This window comes from Elephas maximus, chromosome 7, assembly GCF_024166365.1.
Source record: "Elephas maximus indicus isolate mEleMax1 chromosome 7, mEleMax1 primary haplotype, whole genome shotgun sequence".
NCBI lineage: Eukaryota > Metazoa > Chordata > Mammalia > Proboscidea > Elephantidae > Elephas > Elephas maximus.
Window position 1 is genome coordinate 133,222,157 of NC_064825.1, and position 13,234 is coordinate 133,235,390.

The following is a 13,234-nucleotide window of genomic DNA, read 5'->3' on the forward strand; positions in this document are numbered from 1 at the left end:
CATATTTTCAGGTTCCCCACCAGAAGTGCTGACACTGGAGGGTGGAGCCCAGGAGCCTGCATTTTTAGCTTTAAAAATCAAACCCCCTTTCTATTTCACTGTTACGGTCCATGTTCCTAGACTAAGAAGACACGTACACTTTTTTCTTGAACCTCCAGTGAAGTTTTATTTGTTTCAGCAATGTCATTGTCATTGTTAGGTGCCGTCAGGTTGATTCAGACTCACAGTGACTCCATGTACAACAGGACGAAACGCTGCCTGGTCTTGTGCCACCCTCACAGTCATTGCTATGGTTGAGCCCGTTGTTGCAGCCGCTGTGTCAGCCCATCTCGTTCAGGGTCTTCCTCTTTTTCCCTGACCCTCTACCTTACCAAACGTGATGTCCTTCTCCAGGGACTGGTCCCTCCTGGTTGGTAACATGTCCAAAGTCGTGTGAGATGAAGTCTTGCCATCTTCACTTCCAAGGAGCATTCTGGCTTTACTTCTCCCAAGACAGACTTGTTCTTTTAAATATTGTCTCAGCAATATAATGAAAATAACAAGTAGTAATTAAAAAGTAGAATGGAGCTACTAATGGTAGTTATAGGGAAGAAAAGATGTTATGTTAAGACCGAGTAAAGAAACAGAAGAGGAAGGGACACGAGAAGGAGACTGAGGGGTCTGTTTTAGTGTGGGGCGTGTGAGGCCGCTTGCTTCTTTCCCCCACAGACAGCACTGCTGTGTTTGTCTTAAGCTACTCGAATGCCCGATAAAGAGTGTCGCTTTGGGAAATAAATTTGAATCTGATTCATGGTTCTTAATTTAAAGTTGGCCTGGCTGTGGATTTTAATCAATAATATGTGGTTGGCATAATCTGAATTGTTCATCCTGATCGGGGCCTTTTACCCAGAAATGATAAATATTGACATTTGGAAGCATTGTGTGAAACCAAGTTCTTGAACTGATTTTAAAGGTTTAATGTTATTTTCCCTCTTCTCTGACCTAAAAATACAAACTATAAAAATACAAGTCTGTGTTGCTCAGACTTACATTTCAAAATGAAGATATTTCAGTAATGATTGTATCTATTCAATTTCAGAAAATACTTGAAACTTCATAGTAAATAGTAGTAACTAAGAAGGGGCCAAGGTGGTGGAGTAGTCAGACGCTTCCTGTGGACCCTCTTACAACACAGACATGAAAAAAACAAGTGAATGAATTATGTATGACAACCTAGGAGCCCTGAACATTAAAGACAAAGTTGAGGAGTCGAACTGAGCGACAGGGCGAGAGAGAGACAGTTCAGAAGCAGCAAAGATTTGCCAGACCTGACCTGGCCGGCATCCTGCAGGCTGGATTGACCAGTGTGCACAGGCTAAGCAAGCAGTAGCGCTTGGGACGTGTTTTCTACACCTAGAGAAACCGAGTGATGGAGAGTCCACTCAAGACTCCGGAACCAGGGAGAAGCAGCCAGGAAGCAGCAGCACTGAATCTGCGAAAGTTAAGTGCAATTGTCTGACCTACCTCGAGGTATCAAAAAAAATGCTTCCCCTCTCTGGAAAGTACCTCTCTCCCATTGACCACACAACACCCTCCCCACCCCCCGCTCTGCTCCAGGCCAGCTCTGCTCCAGCAATTGTTGTGCCCCCCTGGGCCAGAAGTGGGACCAGCATAACTCTAATACCAAAACCAGGTAAAGATAACACACACAAAAAATTACCGACCAGTATCCCTCATGAACATAGACGCAAAAATTCTCGACAAAATTCTAGCCAATGGAATTCAACAACATATCAAAAAAATGATTCACCGTGACCAAGTGGGATTCATGCCAGGTATGCAGGGATGGTTCAGCATTAGAAAAAACAATCAGTGTAATCCATTACATAAATAAAAGATAAGAGCCACAAGATCTTATCAATTGCTGCAGAAAATGCATTTGACACAGTCCAACACCCACTCATGATAAAAACTCTCAGCAAAGTAGGACTAGAAGGTAAATTCCTCAGCATAATAAAAGGCATTTATACAAAGCCAACAGCCAGCATCACCCTAAATGGAGAGAGCCAGAAAACATTCCCCTTGAGAATGGGAACCACACAAGGATGCCCTTTATCACCACTCTTATTCAACATTGTGCTGGAGGTCCTAGCCAGAGCCATAAGGCAAGAAAAATAAAGGACATCCAAATTGGTAAGGAAGAAGTAAAAGTGTCTCTATTTACAGATGATATGATCTTATACACAGAAACCGCTAAAAATCCACAAGAAAACTACTAGAACTAATAGAAGAGTTCAGCAAAGTATCAGGATACAAGATAAACATACAAAAATCAGTTGAATTCCTCTACACCAACAGAGAGAATGTCTAAGAATAAATCACCAAATCAATACCATTTACAATAGCCCCCAAGAAGATGAAATACTTAGGACTAAATCTAGCCAGAGATGTAAAAGACCTATACAAAGAAAACTAGAAGACTACTGCAGGAAACCAAAAGAGACCTACATAAGTGGAAAAACATACCTTGCTCATGGATAGGAAGACTCAGCATTGTGAAAATGTCATTTCTGCCCAAAGGGATCTACAGATACAATGCAATCCCAATCCAGATTCCAACAACATTTTTTAATGACATGAAGAAACAAACTACCAACTTCGTATGAAAGGGAAGAGGCCCAGGGTAAGTAAAGCATTACTGAAGAAGAACAAAGTGGGAGGCCTCACCCTACCTGATTTTAGAACCTAGTATACTGCCCTGGTAGTCAAAATAGCCTGGTACTGGTATAACAGCACGCACATAGACCATTGGAACAGAATTGAGAATCCAGATGTAAATTCATCCACCTGTGAGCACCTGGTATTTGACAAAGGCCCAAAGTCTGTTAAATGGGGAAAAGACAGTCTCTTTAACAAATGATGCTGGCATAACTGGATATCCATCTGCTAAAAAGTGAAACAAGACCCATACCTCACACCTGCACAAAAACTAACTCAAAATGGATCAAATATAAAATCTAAACAATAAAGGTCATGGAAGAAAAAATAAGGACAACGCTAGGAGCCCTAACTCATGGCATAAAGAGAATACAAACCATAACTCACAATGCACAAACACTAGAAGAGAAACTAGATAACTGAGAGCTCCTAAAAATCAAACACTTATGCCCATCAGCAGACGTCACCAAAAGAGTAAAAAGACAACCTACAGACTTAGAAAAAAATTTTGGCTATGACGTATCTGATCAGGGCCTAATATCTAAAATCTACAAGATACTGCAAAACCTCAACAACAGAAAGATTAATAACCCAGTTAAAAAATGGAAAAAGGATATGAACAGGCACTTCACCAAAGAAGACATTGAGGCAGCTAACAGATACGTGGGGAAATGCTCAGGATCATTAGCCATTAGAGAAATGCAAATCAAAACTACAATGAGATAGCATCTCACCCCAAGGCTAGCATTAATCCAAAAAACACAAAATAATAAATGTCGGAGAGGCTGTGGAGAGACTGGAACACTTATACACTGCTGGTGGGAATGTAAAATGGTACAACGACTTTGGAATGGATTTGGTGCTTCCTTTAAAAGCTAGAAATAGAACCAGCAATCCCAATCCAGCAATCCCACTCCTTGGAATATATCCTAGAGAAATAAGAGCCTTCACACAAATAGATATATGCACACTCGTGTTCATTGTAACACTGTTCACAGTAGTGAAAGAATGGAAACAACCTAGGTGCCCATCAGCAGACCAGTAGATGAAGAAATTATGGTATATATGCACAGTGGAATACTATGCAATGATAAAGAACGGTGATGAACCTGTGAAACATCTCATAACCTGGGTGAATCTGGAAAGCATTACGCTGAGAGAAATTAGCAGTCTCAAAAGGACAAATATTGTTTGAGACCACTATCATAAGAACTCAGGAAAAGGTTTAAGCACAGAAGAAAACATTCTTTGATGGTTATGAGGGTAGGGAGGGAGAAGGGTATTCACTAACTAGATAGTAGACAAGAACTATTTTAGGTGAAGGGAAGGACAATGCACAGTACAGGGGGAAGTCAGTACAACTGGACTGAACCAAAAGCTGAGAAGTTTCCCAAACACAACCAAGCACTTCGAGGGACAGAGTAGCAGGGGCGGGGGCCTGGGGACCATGGTTTCAGGGGACATCTAGGTCAATTGAAATAACAAAGTTTATTAAGAAAATGTTCTGCATCCCACTTTGGTGAGTGGTGTCTGGGGGCTTAAAAGCTAGTGAGCAGCCATCTAGAATGCATCGGTTGGTTCCAACCCACCTGGAGCGAAGAAGAATGAAGAACACCAAAGACAGAAGGAAAATATTAGCCCAAGAGGCAAGAGGGCCACATAAACCAGAGACTCCATCAGCCCGAGACCAAAAGAACTAGTTGGTGCCCGGCTACCACCAGTGACTGCCCTGACAGGGAGCACAGCAGAGAGGCCCTGACGGAACAGGCGAAAAGTGGGGTACAGAACTCAAATTCATGTGAAAAGACCAGACTGAATGGTCTAACTGAGACTAGAGGAACTCCAGAAGACATGGCCCCCGGACTCTGTTAACCCAGAACTAAAACCATCCTCGAAGCCAACTCTTCAGAGAAAGATTAGACTGGACTGTAAGACATAAAATAATACTCGTGAAGAGTGTGCTTCTTAGTTTGAGTAGATACATGAGGCTAAACAGGCAACTCCTGTCCAGAGTCGGGATGAGAAGGCAGAAGGGGATAGATAGGAGCTGGTGGGATGGACACAGGAAACCTCGGGTGGTAAGGGGGAGTGTGCTGCCACATTGTAGGATTGCAACTAGGGTCACATGACAATGTGTGTATAAATTTTTATATGAGAAATTAACTTGAGCTGTAAACCTAAAGCACAGTAAAAATAAATTGCTGTTGTTAGGTGCCGTCTAGTCGGTTCCGACTCATAGCAACCCTGTGTACAAATGTAGGAAACACAGCCTGGTCCTGCGCTATCCTCACAATCATTGTTAGGCTTGAGCCCACTGTTGCAGCCACTGTGTCAGTCCATCTCGTGGAGGGTCTTCTCTTTTTCTCTGACCCTCTGCTTGACCAAGCATGGTGTCCTTCTCTAGGGACCGATCCCTGCTGATAACGTGTCCAAAGTATATGTTATCAGGAGGGATAAACAAGTGGTAACTAAAATGCTGTCGGCTTAAGCTATTTTCAGATGAACATTTTTTTTCTGAAGTGGAAAAAATCTGGATGCTGACAGTTAGATTCTTAGGATGGTAATGAAGTAAATCATTATTGCACATATTTGGGGTTTTGGGGGCTGTGCTAGTTTTTTTCTGCAATAATTGTGCAAACACAGCACACATATGAACATGCTTCTGGAATCTTAAACTTTGAAATTTCCTGTCTAATGTTTATCTAAACTCCGAAGCTTGAATTTGCTTTGATATATGTTCAGCTGTTGGATTTTTGAACTAAGGGAAGGGTTTATCTTTAAGTAGTGGCAGTGATTGTCAAATTCTGTAAATTTGTTTTCCACTGTGGCCAAAGAGGTATCCCGTAGAATGGTTTTGGCTGCTGGATTTATCACGAGAAATGCTTAATGTTTAATAGACGCGTAACCAAAACGAACAGGAATTAGACTTGCTCTGGGTTCAGAGGGGCAGATCGAAAGCCAAGAGGTGAACAAAGACATTTTGGCCTCTTATCAGGAAAAACTTAAAATAGAACTGTATGTTTTGCCTCTGGAAAAGTAAGCCAAAACAGTAAATCAGGGATTGCTCGTCAGTGAAGGTGGGGCTCACCGATCCTTCCGAAGAAAGGCCACGTGGGAAGTGCATAACCTAAGCCCTGAGCTCTCTTCCTCCAGCTCCCAGTGTCCTCCTTGTTACACTTTCTCTAGGTATCTTGTCTGAAGGCACTGGAATTTGTTCCTAATTGCTAGCAAGACTTTGAGACCCACTGGGACCTCCCACTCTGTGCTCCGACCTCCTTGTCCTTGTCCTTCCCTCCTCTCCTATCTTTTGTTCTTGGTCAGGTTCTACCTGAAATCCCAGGCCCATCATTATCATCACAGCTTTGAATGCCCTTCAGCTCCCTCACCTTTTCACTTTATTCTACCTTGGTTAGGCGCTGTCCAGTCAGCACTGCCTCATAGCGACCCTGTGTGCGACAGAATGAAACACTGCCCGGTCCTATGCCATCCTCATTGTCGTTGTTATGTTTGAGCTCATTGTTGGAGCCACTGTGTCAGTCCACCTCATAGAGGGTTTCGCTCTTTTTCACAATTGCCCTCTATTTTAGCAAGCATGATGTCCTTCTCCAGGGATTGGTCCCTCCTGATGACATGTCCAAAGTACGCAAGACAAAGCCTCGCCATCCTTGCTTCTAAGGAACATTCAGCTTTTTGTCCTCCAAAACTGATTGGTTCAGTCAGTATTCTTCACCAACACTATAATTCAAATAGGTCACTTTTTCTGTCTTGCTTATCCATTGTCCGGCTTTCACGTGCATATGAGGTGATTGAAAATACCATGGCTAGGGTCAGGCGCATCTTAGTCATCAGAGTGACGTCTTTGCTTTTTAACACTTTAAAGAGGTTTTTTGCAGCAGATCTGCCCAAAGCAATATCATTTTACTTACGTGGCAGTAACCTGTCCACACTGATGGCCACTGCCGAGTGGGCTGCAATGCTGCCAGCTTTCACATGATAGCGTACCACACGTCGTCTCTTCCAGAGAATGGTTCATACCTTCTCCTTTCCCCTCCATCCCCAATACTCCTTGCCCGGCCTCATGTTTGGCTGATGACTCTGAGACTTCCGGCGACATTGGAAGACATCTGAGGGAACTTGGTAACGTCCTACCACACAGCTGTCTGTTTTTCTGGCTCTGTGTCCATGTACCTGCTTCCTTCTGTTCCTGTGGGTGAACTGTCTGTGTCCCCTGGCAAGGTCAGCTGCTCCGCTTAGCCACTTGACCCTGTCTGCTCTTGGCTACTCGAGGACATTATTCCATCCATCCCCATCTCTGTCCTGCAGCCCCTCCAGATGCTTGCCATCAGCACACGGGCATCTGTCTTCGGCCCCGTACTGCGAAGTTCCTCCAGGTTTTCCTTTGCCCTGCATGTGCGCCCTCTCCTCGCTCTGCTGAACCCACTCAGACTTTCCCCTGCCACTGCCCCGAAGCTGCTGTTGTCGTGGTTACCACCGGCCCCCACATCAACAAATCTGACCATCAGTTACCACCCGCCCTCCTGAGACTGTAGTCTGTCAGCATCATTTGATGCGGTGGGTGATTCTTCTAGGAAATGCTTGACTTCAGAGTGTCCTTCTCCCTGGTTTCCTCCCCACCTGGCCGCTCTCACCGTCCTTTGCAGACATGTCATCTCCCTGACCCTTAAGTACCCCAGGACGTGAACTTCACCGTTTCTCAGTCTGCACTCGCCACCTTGTTGATTTCATTCCAGACGCTTCCCAGGACTGCAGACAGCGCCCCTGCTCCCTGCCATCGAATTTGGCATGCCCCAAACGGGACTTTAGATCGTCCTAAAATGTGCTCCTTTGCAGTCTCTCCCTTTTCAGCAAGTGGGGACTCCTCTTGCTCCTGCCAAGACCTTTGGAGTCATCCTGAGTCTATCTTCCTTGCAGACGCTGTGTCCGGTCTGTCAGCGGATCTTGTTAGCTCATGAAGACTTGTCCAGAGTCTGCCCACTTCTCACGTGCAGTGTGGTCACCCTGGTCTAAGTCACCATCATCTCGTGCCTGCACTGCTGCAGTGGCTTCTTAACCGGTGTCCCCACCTCTGGCCTCACCCCCTTAGAGGCTGTTCTGAACCCAGCACCCAAGGGGTCTTCTGAAACTGACGAAGGGCCCAGCAAGTAGCACCTGCCACGTTAGATGCTTTGGCTTAGTCTTGAAGACCCTTTCTTCATCTCTTTCTCTCTGATGCTAGTCTTCCTTCAGGCCGTCACCATTTCACTCAGGGCTGAATGCTGTGGACTCAGAGCTGGTTTCTCACTCTCCTCCTCCAGCCTGGCACACCCATGTAGGCACAGGCTTTGTACCGGTCACTGGCTGGGCTTTCATTTCACACTTTTGCCCAGCCCCTATTCAGGTCCTCAAGAGACTGTAGATGAGACCATTCCTGGAGCCCCCAAGATGAATCCGGGCTCCTTACTGTGCGGTAGACAAGGGCCTTCCCAGTCTCACCTCTGCCCGCTCCCTGGCCTCACCTTACTCCTTTGTCCGCACTGGCTGTGGTCCAGCCCTGTGGAGAACCACCTGTTATCAAACGCCTTCACGCTTCGGAGGAAGAGGCTCTCACTGAGGGAGAACCTGTCCTGTGCAGAATTCCCGAGGCGTCACTTCGCTCAGCACACCTGCTGCCGAGCACGCCGGCCCTCGGCCTGCCTCCGTCATGGAGGACTCTGCCCCACCCCACCGCGGGCTGCGCGTCTCTGAGAGCACCCGTGCGCTGTGATGGTGCCAGCGTGTCTGTCTGCGGGAGCTCCTTGAGGAGAGGACGGGCGCCACCTTTGTGGTAAGATAAATATATAACAAAACCTGTGCCGTTGCAGCCATTTCATGTGTCCAATTCGGGGACGTTAATTATGTTCAGTGTGTTGTGCAGCCATCGCGGGTTTGGAAACCGTAGCGGTGTTGGCTGCAGCTGTTTGTTGAGTGAATTGTGACTTCAGTCAAGATGGCTGGAGAACTCTTGCTTTGACAACCTCTTCTGGTCCCATACAGCACTGAAAAGGTAAATTTAAACAGAGAAACCAAATAGCTTAGCTAGGCCTAAAAACAAGGTAAGTCGCCTTCAGCACCACAAATAGAATCGAAACCCAGTGTGGTAGCATGAGCTGGCTAGAGTCCACGGCCTGTGAGCTCAAGCTCAAAACAGGCAGGGTGGGGGGAAACCTGGCTCCTTTGGGGCGAAGGTAATCAGGACCAAAGTGTTCGAAGAATTAGAGCTAGACTTCCGCCCAGCCTTGGAAGCCGGGCTTAGATGAGGTTTCCACCTACCGTCCCCTGCGCAGATGGGGGCTCTTCAGGAAGTTGTGGGCCATGGAGGGTAGAAAACAAGACTAGGACGCACCCGGCTAGTGCTGGTTCTCACAGGGCCCGTGTGACCTGTGGTGTGGCCACGCAGCAGGAGCCCGGAAACAGCATGCCAAGCCAGGCTCTGAACCGAGGCCAGGGGGCAGCAGCCTCGGAAGCCTAGGCAGGGAGGAGAGCGCCAGCAGTGTATACCCCCCTGGCCAGAATGCACCCGCAACCCAGAGTCCACAACACGGGGAGACGTCCGGTACTGAGGCATCCCTCAGAGCCATTAGGCTAGCAAAAACGGAGACAATAAGTGCTAAAGAAGATCTACGAAAACATCCATACACAAACGAGAAATTATAAACTAGACTGAAGTGAAGCAAGAGCAGGTGGGTATAACAAAAACCCGTCCGAGATCTAAGAGCTAGAAAAGGCACTAGCCAGAATGACAGCCTTTGTACTGGACAGAGTCACAGACACGGTTAGTGAGCTGACAGCTAGTTCAGCAAATTGACCCAGATTTGCAGCACCAGAGGTAGGTACACAGTGATAAACCTTCAAGGCCTGAATTGAGGCCAGCCTGAAGCCGGCTCTGCCCTTTGTGCGTGGTCAGTTGCCTGTTAGGAGCCCACCACCGAAGCCGGGGAGTCACTTCCACCAAGCGCACAGAGGGTGGGTGGAAACTTCTCAGAGGAGCGAGGGGAGCCCTACCACCCAAAGTAGGGCGGATGAGTGCTGTACAGCCAAGAGAAGAGGTGTCCCCTGCAGACCTCACTTGGGATGCATCTAACTCTTTCCAGGAGCCCTGGTGGCGCAGTGGCTAAGTGCTCAACTGCTAACCAAAGGTTGGCAGTTGGAACCCCGCAGCTTCTCCTTGGGAGGAAGATGTGGTGTCTACTTCTGTAAAGATGACAGCCTTGGGGGCCGTATGGGGCAGCTCTTCTCCGTCCTATAGGGTCACTATGGGTTCCAATCGGCTTGGCGGCAACAAGTTTGCGTTTCGGTTTTTACTTTCTTTTTATCCTGCTTGTTTAGGCGTATGCTGCAACACAACCATATTTCGTTTTCTTTTTTTCCCCGCAACCACATTCTTGCCGAAAAAATACTCCTTGAGAAGTGAAACAAGTAACTCAAAGTGCTCACGAGAGTCCCGCAGTGTCCCTGTAAGGGGTGTGCCTCCTTGCCACCCCTCCCATTTTCTCTTCCTAAAAACAGAGAATTCAAGAAAAAGAAGCTGTTTGAGTTGTTCCTCCTGCCCATCCGTTGGCTGTAACAGTGCCGCTTGCTGCTTGTCGTCCCATGTGGACAAGTACCCAGCTCTGCGCTCTGCTCACATAGGCATCTGTGGGCCAGCCTTGTCAAATCAGACCCTGACGGGTGGTGTCATTTTTTTTTTTTTTCTTTTTTCTTGTGCTTTAAGGGAAAGTTTACAATTCAAGTCAGTTCATCGTACAAAAACTTACATACACATTGTTTGTGACCCTAGTCGCTCTCCCTACAATGTGACAGCACACTCCTCCTCTCCACCCTGTATTTCCCGTGTCTATTCAGCCAGCTCCTGTCGCTCCTCTGCCTTCTCATCTCCCCTCCAGACAGGAGCTGCCCACATAGTTTCATGTGTCTACTTGAGCTAAGAAGCACACTCCTCACCAGCATCATTTTATGTATTAGAGCCCAGTCTAATCTTTGCCCGAAGAGTTGGCTTCAAGAATGGTTTTAGTTCTGAGTTAACAGAGAGTCCGGGGGCCATGTCTTCTGGAGTTCCTCCAATCTCAGTCAGACCATTCAGTCTGGTCTTTTTACATGAATTTGAGTTCTGTAGCCCACTTTTCTCCTGCTCCATCAGGGCCTGTCTGTTGTGCTCCCTGTCAGGGCGGTCACTGGGGCAGCCGGGCACCATCTAGTTCTTCCCATCTCCAGCTGATGGAGCCCCTGGTTTATGTGGCCCTGTCTTTCTCTTGGGCCCATATTTTCCTTGTGTCTTTGGTATTTATCCTTCTCTTTTGCTCCGGGTGGGTTGAGACCAATTGATGCATCTTAGATGGCAGGTTGCTAGCCTTTAAGACCCCAGATGGGACAGCGTCATTTCTGTGGCAAAGCTGGCTTTGAGTGCAAAGAATTCCTTTATGAATGAATTTTCAGCATGCCACTGCCTTGAAAGTTAGTTGTCTAGAATTGCCTAATTTCACCTTTTTGTGTTTTGAATGTCAGGCTGATTATTTGCAGGTGAGCCTTTAACCCTTCCTTTGTTCCTTAGAGAACTCTTAAAATGCAGGGAAACACTGCCAGTGATTGCCACCAATAGATGGTTTTCATGATTTCAGAGGAGGTTTGCTCCATTGTAAAGCTGACAGGAGAATGTGAATTCTTCTCTCTTGACTCTGCTTTCATGTCTTGTAGGCGTGAGAGTGCTTAGGGTTGCCATCAGATATCAAAGCAGAGGGAAGAGGAGAGCCCTTGGAATTGCTCTCATCTGTAATGTTCTCTAGAAGTTTTCTACTTGGCCAGATAAATAAGCTTCCCCCCTTTCTATATGAGGCTTGTCAGTATTTCTGAAAAGTCCACTTATATAATTGACTTTGAGCAAATTGCTTGTGCTGAGTGATTGACCTTGGGGCACCACCAGCTGTACTCTCTGGCCCGAGGTCTTCCTCAGAGGACAGTTGGCTTAGCCTAGAAAAGGAGGCTGGGCACAGAGGGGGAGTCCTTCTAGGCCTTTACTCCTTTACCATCCTGGGGATTCTAGGACATATGTCTCTGAGTCATTTAAAAATATCTGTGTCCGTTTCATGTCAGGATCCATGTTCAGGAAAATACTTTGGACTTCTGTAGATTGGGAAAAGGTGGGCTTGGATTCCCCACACCTGATCACACACACACACACACACACACGCACGCTCGTGCCAGGGTGGCGGGGTGGGTGGCTCTGAATTATTAGGCTGTGTGGTCTTAGGCAAGTTGGTCGGTCCCCTCTTTCCATGGAGGGTCACAAGGCCCCTTGTATCCTGGGGCTAGGAGCTGCCTTTGGGTGAGGTCTGTAGATGCTGGATGGAAGTCTTTCTCAGAAGGATCTGTTTTTACTATTTTCTAGGAGTTTGCGGCACTTACGAAAGAACTGAACGTATGCAGGGAGCAGCTCCTTGAGAGGGAAGAAGAAATTGCTGAGCTGAAAGCAGAAAGAAACAACACCAGGGTTAGTGGATGGAGCCTCGCCGTTTTAAGATTTGCTCCTGGAGTCAATATCGGCATCAGTGTTGCTGTCTTTAACAGATTTGGTCTACTCCTGGTTTTGAACACAGTTTGTGTGTTCACCTTCTGAGTGGGAATTTAGGGTGAGAATTCATGATGTGTTAATACCTTTGGGAGAGGTGATCTAATGCCAGACGCCATCAAAAGGACTCAGCCTGTTTTAGATCAAAAAGAAGGTATTTGCTCTAAATTCCGGTGTGCACCACGAAGTTGAACACACTCTGTTAACTGTGTGGCCTTTGATTTCAGCTGCTGCTGGAGCACTTGGAGTGCCTGGTCTCCAGACACGAGCGCTCCCTCAGGATGACGGTAGTCAAGAGACAAGCGCAGTCGCCAGCAGGTGTATCCAGCGAAGTGGAAGTTCTCAAGGCGCTAAAATCATTGTTTGAACACCACAAAGCTCTGGATGAAAAGGTACACCTGCCTGCCTGCCTGCCGCGTCGCAGCTGCTGACTTGTGCACGTGTCGCGTGTGGGGCCTGGGGCCGGCCTGGGCTTGTGTGGCTTGAGTTCAGTGTTGGTCCTCTGTGAGAAGACAGGGTTCTGTCTGATGAAGGGGACTGGTTGGCATAAAATGCCTTAAAATTGATTACATTGTGTATATTGATTTTTCTATTAAGATTTGGGTAATGTAATTTATTTAGGGGAAGGCTCTTTCTCAAGCTTGTTTTAGAGCCATTGACACAAAGTTTTCTTGGCAGTAATATCAGTGAAAGACTTTACAGATACTCCGTTATGTTAGAGCGTACTAACATTGTATTACCATAACCATGCATTCGGAGTAACGGTAAATCACACACACGCTAACTCAGCCCTTTTATTGACAGGTGAGAGAGAGGTTGCGCGTAGCACTGGAAAGGTGTAGTTTGTTAGAAGAAGAATTAGGTGCCACACATAAAGAGGTAAGCTGGAGAAACCGTCATGTGGTTTCAGTTGGGGGGTTACAAGATTTTAATGCC

At 46.7% G+C, this 13,234-nt stretch overlaps 1 protein-coding gene across 9 annotated transcripts in view; it reads left to right on the plus strand.

The window, feature by feature from the left end:
* PPFIA1 (PTPRF interacting protein alpha 1) overlaps nucleotides 1-13,234 on the plus strand; it is a 128,771-nt gene that overhangs the window by 46,933 nt on the left and 68,604 nt on the right. For all 9 annotated transcript variants that reach the window (XR_007518293.1, XR_007518294.1, XM_049892747.1 and 6 more), the window contains exons 3-5: nucleotides 12,119-12,220; nucleotides 12,526-12,690; nucleotides 13,103-13,177. Coding sequence is in view for 7 of the 9 variants with exons in the window: in XM_049892747.1 (XP_049748704.1) it covers nucleotides 12,119-12,220; nucleotides 12,526-12,690; nucleotides 13,103-13,177 (342 nt within the window). In the remaining 2 variants the exon portion in view is untranslated. The remainder of the gene's footprint in view (nucleotides 1-12,118; nucleotides 12,221-12,525; nucleotides 12,691-13,102; nucleotides 13,178-13,234) is intronic.